Source organism: Haliotis cracherodii, unplaced genomic scaffold (genome assembly GCF_022045235.1).
Source record: "Haliotis cracherodii isolate W230 unplaced genomic scaffold, xgHalCrac1.p SCAF_24, whole genome shotgun sequence".
Taxonomy (NCBI): Eukaryota; Metazoa; Mollusca; class Gastropoda; order Lepetellida; family Haliotidae; genus Haliotis; species Haliotis cracherodii.
The window spans coordinates 2209942-2227484 of NW_027266280.1; the positions used below are offsets into that span (position 1 = coordinate 2209942).

General features: G+C 38.3%; 1 protein-coding gene across 1 annotated transcript; it reads left to right on the plus strand.

The window, feature by feature from the left end:
- The first annotated feature begins 8284 nt into the window (after positions 1-8284).
- On the plus strand, positions 8285-14748 carry LOC139472369 (MORN repeat-containing protein 3-like). The gene is made up of 5 exons (XM_071254837.1): positions 8285-8509; positions 9148-9302; positions 11018-11177; positions 12791-12975; positions 13800-14748. Exons 1-5 carry the CDS (start codon positions 8365-8367, stop codon positions 13866-13868), a joined length of 714 nt encoding a protein of 237 aa, XP_071110938.1. The 5' UTR covers positions 8285-8364; the 3' UTR covers positions 13869-14748.
- The last annotated feature ends 2795 nt before the right edge of the window (positions 14749-17543 follow it).

Below are 17543 nucleotides of genomic sequence, written 5' to 3' on the forward strand. Positions count from 1 at the left end.
CAAGCCCCAAATCATAATACAACTTCACTTTTCTATTTATGTTTCTTGATGCCATTTGGGACAGACGTCCTCCCTCCAAGATATGTTCATTTGCCCCTTATTCTTAATTTATAAGCAGTTCAGTGGTGAAACTTGTAATTACACCTTTACAACTTGTAATAACACCTTTACAAGTTGTAATAACACCTTTACAACTTGTAATTACACCTTTACAACTTGTAATTACACCTTAACAACTTGTAATTACACCTTAACAACTTGTAATTACACCTTAACAACTTGTAATTACACCTTAACAACTTGTAATTACACCTTTACAACTTGTAATTACACCTTTACAACTTGTAATAACACCTTTACAACTTGTAATTACAACTTTTAAATGTTATCAATGAATTTGGCCCTAATAGGCTTTCGTAAGTATCCGAAGTGAAACTATTTAAAGATTTATTTTTGGAAATGTTTTAATGTACAATAGAAAAAGAACCAAGAGGATTTCTTTCTTTTCGGAAACTGATAGTGAAGAAATCTAGACTTGCCAAAGTAGTCTACTCGTCTTGCTTGGGGAAATTGGGATATATTTTTTCAGTCAGTATGAGAGACAAAAGGGCGGGTAACTCTTAGCACATTAAAATGACACCACCACACCCATTACAGTGACATTTAGTGTGAAATTTTAAAGGTTTAAGAAATATATTATTCTCATTGTCTGGTCCATGTTGTTAAATGTAAGCCGTGTAAGTGACTAAACAGTATTTATTAATAACATAACCAGAGGGTTATTTTTTATTTGAATGTTTCAGACGCCAATAATTTCTCCGTAATAACCCAAAGCTTGTGTTGTCTATTTCCACCAAAAAACTACTCGTATTCTTTCAGCTCCCTGTCTTACCACTTGACTACTGGTGATTTTGTTCGAATTTTCAGGTATTTGTACTGTATACAATTCCCACTGATACAACAAGTATATTTTTATATTACTCTTGTTATTGTTACCGTTGTTCATCGTGCTTATTGTTCAGAAGACTTCAATAAAAACTATTACCTCAAAATCGTGTCCTTTATATAGGGAGTAAGAGGCAACAAACGGGACCTGGTTGATGCATGTCACCGTATCCCAATTGCGTGGATCGATGCTCATGGTGTCAATCACTGGATTGTCTGGTCTAGACTCGATTATTTACAGATGGCCGTCAAATAGCTGAAATATTGCTGATGCGGTGTTGAACAACAAACAACAACTTTATAGCGAACTTGTGGTTTAAAGCACGGATTTCGCTGTGGAGAGTTGTGTTACTTTGTGGTGACAGGATCTGCTGACTCGCCAAAGATTCCAAGTGGTGATATGTAAGCCGACAGACCTGACACAGCTAGAACTGAAATACTCAAAGCTGTGTAAACCAAAATTCACTCACTCATTCTTCTCCCTTTGTCTTTATTATGAGGTGAGGTGAAATTGGGATTAACGTCGCGTCTAAGATTAGTGCACTTATATAGCGACGTGCATGTACGTGTGTGTGTGTGTGTGTGGCTGCTTGTACTAGTCCAGACTGATGCCGATTTATAGTGCTAGCCCACTGAGATACCATGCCACAGTTTAACATGAATACCCCACTCAGACACAGTATACTGACTCCGAGCCGACCAGTCCTTGTTTTAGCCCCTTAATGCCGAGCGCCAGACAGGGTAACAACAAGTACCATCTTTTAACGTCTTTTGGTACGAAGCGGCCGGGTATCGAACCCCGGACCTTCCGCCCTCTGGTTGGACGCTCTACCACTAGGCCACGGAGGCGGTCTCTTGGAATTTGGAAAATGCTTATTTCTGTCAATTATAGGTTTCAAATCACAATAACCACCTCTGATTGAAACAACTGGTTTGAAGGTCGTACCGCTGAAGCTAAGATTAATAGAAAGGTCTTTTTCTCAGTCATTGTATCAAATTCAATTCAGCGGGGTCAGCTTTGCAAAGCTTTAATTTTCAATATCATACAAGATCTTAACTAGGACTGCTTAGAGAACACTGGTGATGGATACTGTTTATATTGACAAAAATGTAAGATGTAAGCATGTGACGCCCAAACTGTACGTCAGCCCCGAATTAAATAAGTACAGTTTGATTACATCAACGGGCTCGTAAGAGGCGACTAACGGGATCGGGTGGTCAGGCTCGCTGACTTGGTTGATGCATGTCATCGATCCCAATTGTGTGGATCGATGCTCATGATATTTATCACTGGATTCTCTGGTCCTGACTCGATTATTTACAGACCGCCGTCATATAGCTGGAATATTGCTGAGTCCGGCGTTAAGCAAGCAAGCAACCAGCCAACATCAACGGGCGACAATCCCAAATATTCAACGCATGTTTGAAAGGAGAAGTGTGTCGTAGAGTTTAACCTGAATAATGAATAGTAAATTATGTGTATGTGATGTGTTTTTATTTCGCAAATGTAGGCCAACCGGCGCATAACTCACAATATATTGATGAAAAGTCCGCCCTTGTAATTCAGTGCATTAATATCAATATAGATTTCTAAATTGTCAACACATGCTATTAATTGACATCATTATTTTTTCAATCCATTATTTTCTCAAATTGAAACCATGAAATATGTCTGCACATAGAACAATGTCTATTTGAACATGCAGTCACCTCCAACAGTGCGTTGCATTGTGAACTGAATGAGATATTTAGATATTTATTTGATGGAAAACGTGGTGGCACGTGGACCTGTGCACAGCGGACAGGTCACAAATCAAATCAAATCAACGTCGGTCTCGGAGAGTAGTTGGATGGGTGACCACGAGTTTCTAGGGCTTCGGTCCTGCCCCACACTGAAGAACATGTACCACATGTGGTGTCTCCTTAGGCAAGTGACTTTGTCAGAACTGTGCCTCTGTTCACCCAGCAGTGAGGGGGTAGGGTAATAGGGTAATAATGGTTGAACGCTTTGAGCATTAACTGCTAGCGCATTATAAGTTTATATTATTATACATACTTTAAATGTATATATATATACCATATTAAAGTTATTCCAACAAAGGTGTAAGCTCCATTCTCTCGCCGTATCCACTTAAATCAGAAGATTTGATATATCTATGTGCAGCAATGTATCTATTATCCAGCGTATCTTAAATGGGTATCATACTAGAGCGAGCTGGGTTTAACGCCGCTTTTAACAGTATTCCAGTTATATTAGTGTCAGTTTAACGTGGGATGAAAGCCCGAAGTGATGCAGGTCTCAGACGTTTACCACTTCGGTGAAACCCACGAGCACGGGTATGGTGCAGACAAACCTAGAAACATAATCGGGGAGAACCGGGATTCGAACCCACAATCATAGGTTTCTGGCGATCCCAAGGGACGCAACTCTGCACAGCGAATCGCGGCGCCTCAGACGACTGTAATTCGGGGATTTCGAGTATCATGTTACCTGTCTGTTAATCTAAACAACTTTTATGGCTAAAAATCGAATACACACACATACATACATATTCATACATATACATATATAAATGGTGCATGTATTTATATATCTTTATACAATGGTACATTTGTTAAAGATATTTATTTTATTGGCAGTAGTTAATAAACGATAATGGATGTTTTGATGTTGAATAAAGGGCGGGAGCTATAAAATATCACAAAACTGGGATATTGACATACAATATTATTTGTTTACATCAAAATCATAACGAGTACCAAAACTTATAGAAAAAATATGATTGATACTTCACGAGCTATAACCAACACGTGATGAATATGCCAGTAACATGGAAAACGACCCGTGAAGATCCGGAGCAGAATAGGTCTTCAGCAAACCATGCTTGCTGTAAAAGGCGACTATGCTTGCCGTAAAAGGCGACTAACGGGATCGGGTTGATGCATGTCATCGTATCCCAATTGCTGGTCATGATATCAATCACTGGATTGTCTGGTCCAGACTTGATTATTTACAGACCGCCGTCATTTAGCAGGGATATTGCTGAGAACAAAAAAAACAAAAAACAAACAAACAAACAAACATGGAAAACACCATACATTATTGAAGTAGCTCATGATAAATCAATCTAGTTACATAAAATAAAAGTTTCAAAATCTGTTTGTTTCCACTATTACTTGATGGAATGTTTTGCTTCAGGTACATTTGTAGATTTTGTTCCCACTCAGAACCGTTGCTAAATCCGTTGCCGAAAACCCGGGTTCGATTCCCCACATGGGTACAATGTGTGAAGCCCATTTCTGGTGTCCCCCGTCGTGATATTGCTGGAATATTGCTAAAAGCGGCGTCAAACCATACACACCCCTTGAACTAGCACCACAGGAATATAAAATGTCGTATGAGCAAAACAGTTTCTGCATGTGACTGTAACAAGAGACGATGTGTTGTCAAGTTGCAGAAGTACAGAAGATATTAAGATACACATGCAAACACCTTTTCTGTATGATTCAATACTACACATGTGTGGAAGAGAATATATGGATGTCAACTTCTTTATTCTGAGGAACACAACGTTTCGGAGTATATGCTTACTCCTTCATCATTCACCTGATAAAGGAGTAAGTTTATACTCAGAAACATTGTGTTCCTCATAATAAAGAGGTTGACATCCTTATATCCTCTTCCTTACGTGTATCACTTCTAAATGCCTTTCAAAAGGGGGTTCGAACCCCCTGAATCCCCCCTAGATCTGCCCCTGCAATGGCAATACTTTTGCAAGTTTCCACTGTGCCTTGTTGAAGAGTTAAATGGAATAACAAGTGTAGGGGATTGGCTACGGGTAGTAATATATCTTTTAGTACTCAATCCTTCTGGTTGTCGGAACTGCTTGCTTTATTTACTTGAAGGGACTTGTTTTTCGTTAACGGTATAATCCAATTTATGATCATATAGTTTAACAAATGTGGTAGCGAGGCGCCTTCATCGTCAACATCGGAAACTGACGCAAAATAATCCTTGAGAGCCACAGCTTTATTAAAATCGAAAATGCTTCAGGTACTTTGTTGTTGTTAGTGACCAGAGGCGGGATCACGGTGAATCTTTAATCACGTGAAGTGAGGTGAAAAAGGGGTTTAACGTCGCGTCCTAAAATATTGCACTTATATAGCGACGTACACGCACGTGTGTGTGTGTGTGTGGCTGCTTGTACTAGTCCGGACTGATTGCCGATTTTATAGTGCTAGCTCACTGAGATACCATGCCGCAGTTGACGCAGTATTTGCCAATAATTAGAACTGTGTTGATAAGAATCCATCTAAGTTTATATTAAAAAGATCCTTGCCAGCTTTCTTCAAATTGTTTACTACATTTCTTTGTTTTTTTCTATCTATATAAATCGCGTTCGTTGCATGTTCGTCAATCTTTTTTCATCAGTCGGTGTCTGACTCTTATTTCTCTTCGTAGTTAACCATCAAACCATGGTTGTTATAACAGCACGGTTTGGATAAATAAGCTCATATAGTTTTTGAATGTGGAAAGAAAAAATATCATATATTGACAATAGACTCATAGCTAGTAAACAAGCACACCCAATCAGTTAATTCCATCAATCCACTTAGCTCAGCCTAGTCGTCACTATTTTTATACTACTCAAAAGATGTTAAGGAACACCCAGTTCTTTCAAATTGTAGAAGTTAATCTGTCATGGCATTACAGATTAACTATAGTAATATGAAAGAATCGGGTGTTCCTTACCTTCTTTTGGGTAGTATATACCTCAGACCCTCTCTCACATAGGACCATGGACACTGACTCTTTTCATGACAGTGCAGTTGGTTAGTGAAACAACAACCCCTTGTGGTCACTGTATCCCTGCTGAAGGCGACAACACTCGCCTCTACATCATTATACAATCGTCACTGATAACATTAAGGTCAAGCAGAGTTTGTGAATGCTGAGTGACGCGTGTCGGCTCTAGAATTACATGGCATAAGCATAAGCGTGGGGACGGCCTAGAGAGTGGTAGGGTTAACGTTTGACTCTGTGGCAGCTGGGCGTTGAATAACCATTGAGGTACGAGTGATTACGGAAAATATGTTACGAGTGAAATTAATGTTAATTAATGAGTGATTTATTTTCCATTTTCCGTAGGTACGAGCGGTAGGGTAGCCTAGTGGTTAATGCGTTCGCTCGTCACGCCGAAGACCCGGTTCGATTCCCAACATGGGTACAATGTGTGAAGCCCATTACTTGTGTCCCCACCGGGATATTGCTGGAATACTGCTAAAAGTGGCGTAAAACTATATTCACTCACAAAACACATTACATTTTGAACTCGTAATACATTTCTCTCAGTTGCTTTACTTGTCTCCCATCCATGTCTGACGTTACCTATTGTTATATGACGTCATTACATTACGAAGTGACCTCATTCAGTTTGTGTGGTTCAAATTGTCATTTTTATCTGACCAGTAAACACTTTCGGTGACCATCTCCATAACACCTCACTGGAGTCAGATGAAGCAAAGCATCACTTGGATGTAAGGTATTGTCAACCTCTACAGTAGATGTATCTGGTAAGTATGTGGTCAGGTCATAGTTGTTCAAATCTGAACAAGTAGCTTCAGGTGCATCAGAAACGTTTTGGGAGACTTCAGAAATCCTTTTGAAGGGTGTTACAGTAATTTATCATCCAAAACTGGCTCCCACGGGAGATATGCTTGGATGAGATCGATATCTACACTGTAGATATCGCTGCAATGAAATTACATCACAATGCTTTGCAGACCATTGTGACGTCACTGGTTACCATGACGTCACAATCAAATGACATCACTAATGGCTCTGCTACTGAAGCTGTTTGCAGTACTTTTTACACTGAAGACACTGCTAATTACTGTCTACAAATTGAAAAAGTTGAAAGAATGATGTTGGATGATAAATAAAACAACACTCAACACTCGTTGATAAAAGTGGCAAAAATCCTCGGCAAGCCTCGGAATTTTTCCACTTTTATCAACTCGTGTTGATATATCTGATATCAAAAGACACTCGGGTGAGATTCTCTATTTATTCTCACCATGTTTTGGACAAGGGATTCATTGCTGAAACATAATAAAAGAATAGCATTAATTGCTAGACTAGTTAGTCAAATAAAATGATTTCATCACATAGGGACATTTTGTGCTGCAATAATATATACAATTTCAGTCCTTTGAAGAAATGTATCGGAAGCATGTTTACATCCCACTACTCTGGACAGTATTGATCCTGGTACCACATTTTTGTATTTACATTTATACAAAATCAATACACTTTTAATTTGAAATGTCTTCCAAAAATGACGTTTTAAAACTTTTTGAATCTTTATCTGAATTGTTTGAGATAAATCCCGTCATGTTTCCTTCGGCTAACAGCCCATATTTAAGTGTGGCATAGAGTAAAAATATTGAACTTCCTTGTTCATCTTGCAATCCCGAGCAATATCTTGATAAATTTTAGCATTTGTCTGTACCAATTTGTTTTAAAACGGTTACTAATATAGAAACAGCATGCTATGAAATTAAAACATTGTTGTTGACCTCATGAAGTATTAATAGTGAACTTCGAAGTCATAACGTTATCTGTGCACTTCTACTTCCAGTCGTTGTCAGCCTGTGTCAGCATCACGGCACTGGAAACACACGAGCTGCTGAACGTATTGGCGATTCTCATAAATAAATACGCTGTCATTCAGCTTAGAAATATTTGCGAACAAGGACTGTCTCTTTCACTAATTGACCAAATACGCAAATACATTTAGGAACAAATGTCACACGTCTACAAACTACTGACTGAAATAAGATTTCCATGGATGACTCCCATGGATATATACACGCGCTTACAGACGTGTAATCGAACTTAATTCCTCAGAATTCTCGAATAATTAATTTAAAAAAACGGTACACACGCTTTCTTTACAAAGGTGACACTATTTGAACTTTGATCATAAGGAACTAAAGGAGCTATTTTATAAACATAGGATAAGTTACCATTTTAATGAAATACAAACTACTAGATCTGGGGCTCATTTTCAGAAAATACTTTGGCTAAGACTATGTCTGCATGTATCTGATTTGGAAATTAAGAAACTTTTGGGAGCGTAAAGTCAATTAATTATATCGATCAATATATGGATTTTGGTAAGCGTAAATTGAAAGTTTAAAATTCAGGAGATTTTATTCAAGAAAAGCTTCTTGTTATCGTAAGAGAATGATTAGAGTGCTACGAGTTACTCCCCGTGTCGGAAATGCAGTCATGGCAACAGAGAAGCAGTGCATGCGCACATTCGCGTCATCGGAAATAAACACAACATGAAGTTTTAGAACGACCTCAGTAAACCCGTTGCATCTTTCATAGGGTCAGCATCAATATTGTATAAAATGCCGCATTTAAAAGATCCCAAACCAAGGGAGCCTTTGTGGAAAGAATGGGATTACAATGCCCAGAAAAAGGGGGTTCGTCACACCGTGTATTCCGTCAACGGCGATGAATACACCGGGGAATGGCAGGACAACAAGAAAGATGGTGAGATCATGTGTATTTTGAAAGGAAATCCTTTCACCCGTATCCTCCCTCCAGAAGTTATTTCCATCCGAGGACACGAAGATTGAGTTTGTTTTAAGAAGCAAAGTAATCTGATGACTTAATGAGTTGGTTGAAATGATAAAATAAATAAAAAATTTATAAATGGGATCTAACTCGTTTAGCTATTTATCTATATTTAATTATTTTATTTACAAATTAAATGTATATACTATAGATCTATGTGCTGAAGGAAATGTCATGGAGACATATTTTACAAAAATATCAATGTCTATAGCCACAACAGTATTTGTAGAATCGAAACAGGTCCAATGTTGGGTACATGAAACAATATGTTGGCTACCTGTTATGTTAAATTAGGTGGATGTAATTTGTTTAATCACAATTCCACGTTCTAACCCTTGTTTTTTCTCAGCTTTTCACACTTTCTCCTTTTCTCCTCTTATTTCAAATTTGTTGGTGGTTTCTTTAAACAGATATAGATCTTACATGCCAAGCTCTGAATTCATTAATTTAAATATCTGATTTTATAATTTAAAAGATCAGTGTGTTAGAAATGTACATTTGACTTGAAAGAGATTACATTTTGAAATTCAGCTGTTACAAATTGTCTGTTTCAGGGAAGGGTACATATAAATGGAAGGCCACCGGTGCCATCTATGATGGGGACTGGAAGAAGGGTAAGAGGAATGGTTTTGGCACCTTCAGCTACCCTGATGGGAAGGGCGGCTTCAGGAAAGATTTCTCCGGTGGCTGGAAGAACGATAAGAGACATGTGAGTATTAAAGCTTGACTGAATGTAACTCATAATTGAAAACGAGAATTATCAGAAAATGACACATCCACCTGGCCCCCACAAATTAATAAAAACAAATCATTTGACTGTTAGTATAAGCCCAACTTCATGACAGAGTTTCTATCTGATCTGTCTGTCCGTATACAAGAGTAGTTATTGAGCTTTCAAAACAATACCGAGGATTTGGGATTCGGAAGTTGTATTTCTATGTCAGGTGCACACTACTATGGACAGTCAAAAGCAAACTTGTTGCCATGGAAACAGAAAAAATATTAATTCTAAAAATACCCAAATTGCAAAAGGCAGCAGTTGACAACCTGGTGTTTGTGTGCTTGACTGAATGTACCGGTAATAAATAAATATTTTTTATTATCATCGATTATATTCACTAATATTTTTCCCTGAATGTGAATGAATGTTATTGGTATAACTGATATGGTTTTTGAAGAAAAAATGGGTACTTAAAATAATTTGGTAGATTCAGTTTGTTCGAAGGAAACTAGAGTCAAAGCATACTATTACTTGAGAAATTATATTCCACATTTCCAATTATCTGTTGGGGAACTTTATAAACCTATTCATTTGAATCTCTATTAAGTAAGAGAGTTCTTTCTATAGGCATTTAAACCTATTGTGAGGTTTTAATTTCAAAGTAAAACCTATTATGAGGTTTTATTTTCGTTCGGGAGGTTTTACTTTAAATGTAAAACCTCAAATCCCAGGTTTAACCAAGTAACTAAAAAAATGACAAGTAGCAATTCAAAATTTTAATTCAATTAAAATTGAATGTCATGTGTACAGTTCCGCGTGGACATTTAAAAACGACATCACTTCAGAGTCTCTGGTGAAAGGACAGCGAGGTTTCAAAACAGGTGCTTTTAAACAAGTGTTTATCAACGCTGCACAATTTGCATGTGCAGTAACTTCTAGCCGTTACGTCACAACTACCTCTATGGAACAGATTTCACTTTCATTTAAAAGTAAGTATTTTAGTTGTGTTTTGTTGTTGACACATCCAAGTTCTCTTGAACGCCTGGCAAGTCAGCGAATTTCACGTGCAAGTTATGATATCTCGTCTTCAAGGAAGCGCTATAATGAAGCGCCTCATTTATAGATGCTCGTTATAACATTTAATCAATTTAGACGGTTTATAAGTATGGAAAAACACTTTCCCTCGGGCAGGCTCTGTCTACCAAAACCTCGTAAGCATGTTTTCTCCAATACATTATAATGTCCCAAACAATTTGTCACAACTTCCCACATCCCACTTCATAAAGCAGGGCATGAAACTCTGTCCAAGAGTTACATGATTGATTCCCAAACCTGACACTGTGGCCTTGGTGTTTATCCCGTGTGAAAATGTTCCCGTTATCACCTGCAATCATCTGTTATCACCTGCTATCATTTGTTATCACCTGCAATCATCTGTTATCACCTGCAATCATCTGTTATCACCTGCAATCATCTGTTATCACCTGCTATCATCTGTTATCACCTGCAATCATCTGTTATCACCTGCTATCATCTGTTATCACCTGCAATCATCTGTTATCACCTGCTATCATGTTATCACCTGCAATCATCTGTTATCACCTGCAATCATCTGCTATCATCTGTTATCACCTGCAATCATCTGTTATCACCTGCAATCATCTGTTATCACCTGCAATCATGTGTTATGAATACCTCCCCAGGGTTATGGCACCCAGTTCTATGCGGACACCGAGTACTACGAGGGGGAGTGGTACGCGGACAAGCGGAGTGGCTGGGGAAGGATGTACTTCCAGGATGGCACCATCTACGAGGGGGAGTGGTACGATGATCTCCGAAGTGGACAAGGCATGCTTCGACAAAGTGGGTATTGGAAACATGGAAATGTGGAATACATGAGGATCAAGGATTTTTGAGAAGTGCGGGGAATCAAATCATACCCATCTTCCTGAGGCAAGGGAGTTAACTGAATGTAAAAGTCCAGTTTCCACCCTTGCTGAACTATATTTATATTTCGGCTGGACCAATGAGGCTATGCATACATAGTCAAATCAAAATTGCATAATAAAATCGACATTCAGTTTGTAAGCTGCCGTGCAGACTTCGGTCGATTGCAGGATTTGCAAAACATGTGTACAAACAACTTCACGTCAACAAATATTTTCCAAATCTTTCTTTCAAATGTTTTTTATCAAGGTGCTCACATCTTTTGATGCACCGTGAAGTAAGACCTGTTTTTTTTATAATATAGATCTTGATTATCGATCAGACTATCTTCACTGGGCGTGGCCATTTCGTTTGAAGCAGTGATATTCGAGGTCAAATCTGATCGGTCAATGGGAGGGACATAGGCGGGACATAACTCGTAATAGCCACTGGTGGCGCTGCGGTCAAGCCCAAAAATTCCAGCCTTGTTCGGCAAAGGGTGGAAACTGGACTTTTGCAGTCAGTTAACTCCCTTGCCTCAGGAAGATGAATCATACCCAAATCACGTACCAGAAAGAAGGGTCGGCTGTGCACAGCCTGGAATATGGCCGACTGGTGTCAGATCACACAATACACACACACACCCACCAAAGAAACACAGCAACCTGTCTTCGCAAACATAGCAATGTGTGGCTATTTGTATTGTTCTTCAGACTCAAATTTAGACTGAAATATGAGTGGATTTGCACACGAAAACTATTCACTGGGTTGAGTGTATTCAGAACATGAGGCTATGCAATAAGCTGTGTGCTTACTCGTCAATGTCCTCCTGGTCTGTAGACTTGTACCCAACCCAGCCAATAGTTTTAGTGTGCAAATCTACTCATTTCTGTTTGACTATATTTTAAACTGCATAATAGACAAATAGCATACATTTCTATGTTTTTGAAGACAGGTTATTATTTTTGTTTGGTAGGCCTGACTCAATTCTTTACTGATACAAACTGGTGATGTTTGATTAGCCATTGAAGCCCAGTAACTCTGCTGTGCCGACAGTAAGATAGTCATGAACAAAGACTACCAAGATATATTGTGACAGAATTCTGTTGATCGTTATTGCTGTAGTGACCAACCCTTTCAGCCCTACAATAACCTATCACGGAAATTGAGAATGGACGTCATTATAAAATTCCAAGAAATTTAAGAAAATGCAAACTTTGTAAATTAGTCTGTGTTGAAACGAGTACCACTTCCTGCTTATTTGCCCATCGTATGTCAAATTACAGCAACTATATCTCAAAGCAAAGTTCTATTGTCATCCTAACGTTCATAAATTTAATATGCTTCTGTCATCACCAGATACATATATTATTACAAATCTAGCAAAATATCTATGTTATGCAAATGAAGTAAGAAATGCGAAACTGAAAGCTTAAAACCTGTCTGTACTCACCTTTAGTACACAAAGGCCTGTGGCCTATATGTATTGGAAATAAAATGATTGAATGAACCTATCACGTTTGACTTAACGGAAATCCCATCTCTTGCAGCCAATGAGAACAGGTACGAGGGTTCTTGGAGGGATGGCAAGAAGAACGGCCCAGGTAAATTCTACTACCTGAACTCGGGCCAGGTATTTGAGGGTGTGTGGGTGGACAATGTCCCCAAGTGCGGCACCATGCAGGACTACGGGCGTGACGGCGCCCCCGGACCAACACAGTACCCAATACCGGAGGTAGGTAGACCATTTAATCTGCAGTCATAATCATATGGTTGGTACAATCAAAGACACTGCAAGTTACTGATCAGAGTTACTCCCCTTTGCAATGCCAGAATTTGCTGGTTCTAACTTTCTAAAGTATATATTTGTAAAATGGAAAGCATATGGGACTCTGGGATAGAACAGGTCTCCAGCAACACATGCTTGTCCGAAGTGGCAACAAACTGGTTGGGGTGGTCAGACTCGGTGACTTGGTCGACTACGTGTCCGTGTATCCCGGTGATGACAATCCATGGATTGCCTGGCCCAGACTCATGTACTTACAGGCCTCTTCACACAGGCGGCAGTGGTAAACAAGTACCAAACAAATCTAAAATAGCAAGGTGTAATATATAGAGTAACCAATAAGTAATTAAAACTTACCATAAATCCATCTTTGGACATGCTTCAGCCGAGCACTATCTTCTGTAACTTCTTGTCACTATTTATAATCCACGAAGTTGAAGGAGGAAAAAGGGAATTGGGTCTGTCTGTCTGTCCTTCTGTCTGTCAGGTTTCATTTCCGGAGCAGAACTAAAAAACCATGAGCGGTATCTTAACCAAACTTGGCACTGGTGCCTTTAGATTTTTGAAAAATTTATTTTTTGAGTTTCCATGGCCAACGGTTTTGATTTAGACTGAAAATGGCAGTAGTGCTCGTATCTGGAGCAGATGGGGGAAACTGTACAATATTTCCTGCCTTGCACACAACCAGACATGTTATATTGGCAGGGGATGTGTCTATTTCATGCTTGTTTTCTCTATATTCAACGTGGTGACCATGTGACATTTCTACACAGGTGAAGTTGGACAATCCCGAGGCCGTGGTTGCTGAAGCCGAGGAACAGTTCCTCCAGGATCAGGACTGACAATTCAGATCTCTCACACGATACCATGCGCTCATATCAAAGTTACAAACAATTTTCTTTGCAAGTCATACTGTCAAAAGTTTGTTTTACTTAGTTCTGTTAACGCCTTGTGATATATTCCAGTATGCAGTATCATTACTGTTACAACATATTCCAGTATGCAGCATCAATACTTTTAACATTCATACACATGAATTAAATTTGATGATATTCCTGGTAACGGTCCTGAGCCAAATACCTCACGAATGAATGGCCAGATAAAACTGATAACTGCCAAACTGGCTATCAACACTGAATCAGTATTTATTATTTTCATTCAAAATGATACACTTTATAGTTTTCTTGTAATCTGTATCTGTTTATTATGCGTTGTTACATGGTTTATTTGAGTCGGGATGTATTAATGTTACCATGGTTATACCATCAAATACCTTGTATATTGATGTTGCCATAGTTATGCCATCAAATACCTTGTATATTGATGTTGCCATGGTTATGCCATCAAATATCTTGTATATTGATGTTGCCATGGTTATGCCATCAAATACCTTGTATATCAATGTTACCATGGTTACACCATCAAATACCTTGTATATTGATGTTGCCATGGTTATGCCATCAAATACCTTGTATATTGATGTTAGAGCATACTACACTTCTGTACATAAACATTTATGTAAATATTATTTTGATGCATATTTTTTAATGCCTTTTATGCTACAAGTTGATACAATTGTATTTAGCTATAAGAGGAATAGCGGAAGTTTTGTATGGATGGCTTACTTTTAGAAATTTTTATTGATATACTTGCAATATTTACAAATTTCAAGCTGTATCATGTGAAAATGTATATCCATTATTAATACACTTCACCCTGTCAGACTATGTGCTGTTGTTGTTTGATTGGTAAACATGTTCAGTAGGGCTGTAACGATTCACCGATACTTACGATATCATCATACACACGATACTTGAATCGGCATTTTGTGCAGATCGTGATATGCTATAAATAGAACAGGAACTAATAGAGTTACCTCCCATAATGGCAGAAGAGTAAACTGACTACAAAAGTCGTTTCCACCTTTGCTGAACTACGTTGGAATTTTGTGGCTTGATCGTAGCACTATTACGAATTATGTCCCTCCTATTGACCAATCAGAATCCACCTCTCACATCACTTGTATTTGCATTAAACAAAATGGCGGCACCCATTCAATCTCATCAATAATCAAGATCTGTATGGTAATAAAACAGGTCTTACCCCGTGAAGTGTATCAAATCATTTGAGCGTCTTGATTTAAAAACATGAAAAGATTTGGAAAAAATCTGTCGACATCCAGTTAACATTAAAGATGGTTTGCAAATCCTGCAGTCGACTGAAATCTGCATTTTGAAATCCATATTGTTTATGAACAGGATCGCTAGTTCATTGTGCGATTTTGATTTGACTATGCATAGACTTGTTAGTCCAGCCAAAATGTATCTCCGGAATTCCAGCCTAGTTCAGCAAGGTTGGAAACTGGACTTTTATAGTCAGTAAACTCCCTTGCCTCGGGAAGATTGTTAATACGAAAAATATGGCATATTAAATTAGACACATTTCCATTGCTTGTGCTGCATTCTTGATTTATCAAGTGTGATATATTGCCTGTCTGTGGTATCCATGATAATTACCCTGAGCCTATACACTTCCCTGGCTTCATTCTAGCTTTGTTCTATCGATATGATGCTAAAAATAGCCATCCAGTCACATGACACCCAAGCCTTAGAAATTCTTTGCAAAGTATGTGATAGGTGGTGAGGTGAAATGGTGTTTAACGTCACATCCAAAATTATTGCACTTATATAGCAACGTGTGTGTGCATGCGTGCGTGCGTCTGCTTGTACTAATGATGGAATTTAACTCTTAGCCGACCAGTCCTTGTTTTAGCCTCTTAAGGACGAGTGCCAGACAGGGTAACAAGAAGTACCATCTTTTAATGTCTTTTGGTATGATCTCCAGGCAGACGCTCTACCACTAGACCACAGAGGCGGTCGTAAGTGATAGGAGAGGTGGAGATGGTGACATCACTTCACGGCACTCATTTCAGAAGTGATGTCAGCATCCATCAATGGTTTCCTTCATCCAGAATCAACCACTTACAGGCCAGATTGACAAGCGGCATTCACTAACTGGGATCAAACCTGAGGTCATGCCTGATGGGGACGTGCCCTGTCTGCAGGGCTAACACACAGCTTCACATACATGCAACGACTCATGAAAGTCCTCAATAGTAACTCTCAAACAGCTTACAGCAACAAGGTTAAACAGAGGAAAATGTTACCATGGCAATGGTAATTTTTCAGGAAGCAGATATCACAATGTTGTGTGGATTGTCACGTTCCAGTTGATGGGCATATTATCTCCTGAATGAAGCCTTGTTAAAACATATTAAAATAACTTTGCTTCTCTCTTAAATAAAAACAATGACTTTTTAGATGAAAGCAGGGATTCATTATAGTTTAAGTAAAGGTCACTGATTTGAAAGTTGAATTATCGATATTACTCAAATTACCATGATAATCACCATATCCATTAATAAAGTGAGTTATTATGTGGATAAAACTTGACAAACAGCAGATGGAAGGCCCGCAATCAATCAACTGAATGCTAAATATTAACTAGGTGATCCATTAAATGTTTCAAACTAAATGAATGTCCATCTTAACCATGGCAATCGTAACAAATGTAAACGTCACTGTGGCAGTGTATAATTATCCCCTGCCCAACAAAGTTGGCGGGTGATACAGAAACAGGCTCTGTCCGTCCCTCCGTCACGTTTCGTTTCCGGAGCATAACTCAGAAACCGTTCAATATTTTTTCATGAAACTTTGCAGGTCTGTCAAGTACATGCTGAACTGGTAACTTTTGCTATTAAGAAATTTCATAAATTTTTATTTTTTACGTTTCCATGGCAACACGATGGACTTAGGTTCTGTGAGGGTAGGGTTGGTTTCCGGAGCATAACTCATAAACCGTTCAATATTTTTTCATCAAACTTTGCAGGTCTATCAGGTACATACTGAACTGGTGCCTTTTGCTATTTAGAAATTTTAGAAATTTTTATTATTTACGTTTCCATGGCAACAAGATGGACTTTTTTTTTCACAATTTCCATGACAAGTTCAACCTCTGTTAAAAAAGGTTAGGGTTTGTTTACATTTAATTATGTCATAAATTCTGCAACAGGGGCAGGGGATATAGCCACGTTAGTGGCAAACTCTTGTTAATTTAGTATCGCTATTCATATCCATACAGTATCAACATTAAAATTGATACATTGATATTAGAAGTATTAAAAAGGAATCTGGTAGGGAAAAGTAAGAGAAATATCAAATTATTAGCTGAGGAAGACAAAACGTTCCTGTACATGCACCAAACTTGGCACCTTGATCTGTCAAACACTCCACTTCTCAATGAAAGCTCAAACAATAACAAATTCATAAATAACATTATTTTTCACATCAATAAATATGATAAAAACTTTCTTCCAGATAAAATCTTTATTTGCATTATGACACTGGGATATACATGATGTAGGTAAAACCATATGTAATGTCAGATTCAGCCTCACAGAGATGAGATTCCCCCTCCAGTTCATCACACAACAGTACATAAGGCAAGACAAAGACAGA

Coding starts and splice junctions, on each gene's coding strand:
- LOC139472369 (XM_071254837.1), top strand. CDS start 8,365: ATGCCGCATTTAAAAGATCCCAAACCAAGGGAGCCTTTGTGGAAAGAA. Junction 9,303..11,017: donor GGAAGAACGATAAGAGACAT/GTGAGTATTAAA, acceptor ATACCTCCCCAG/GGTTATGGCACCCAGTTCTA. Junction 12,976..13,799: donor CACAGTACCCAATACCGGAG/GTAGGTAGACCA, acceptor ATTTCTACACAG/GTGAAGTTGGACAATCCCGA.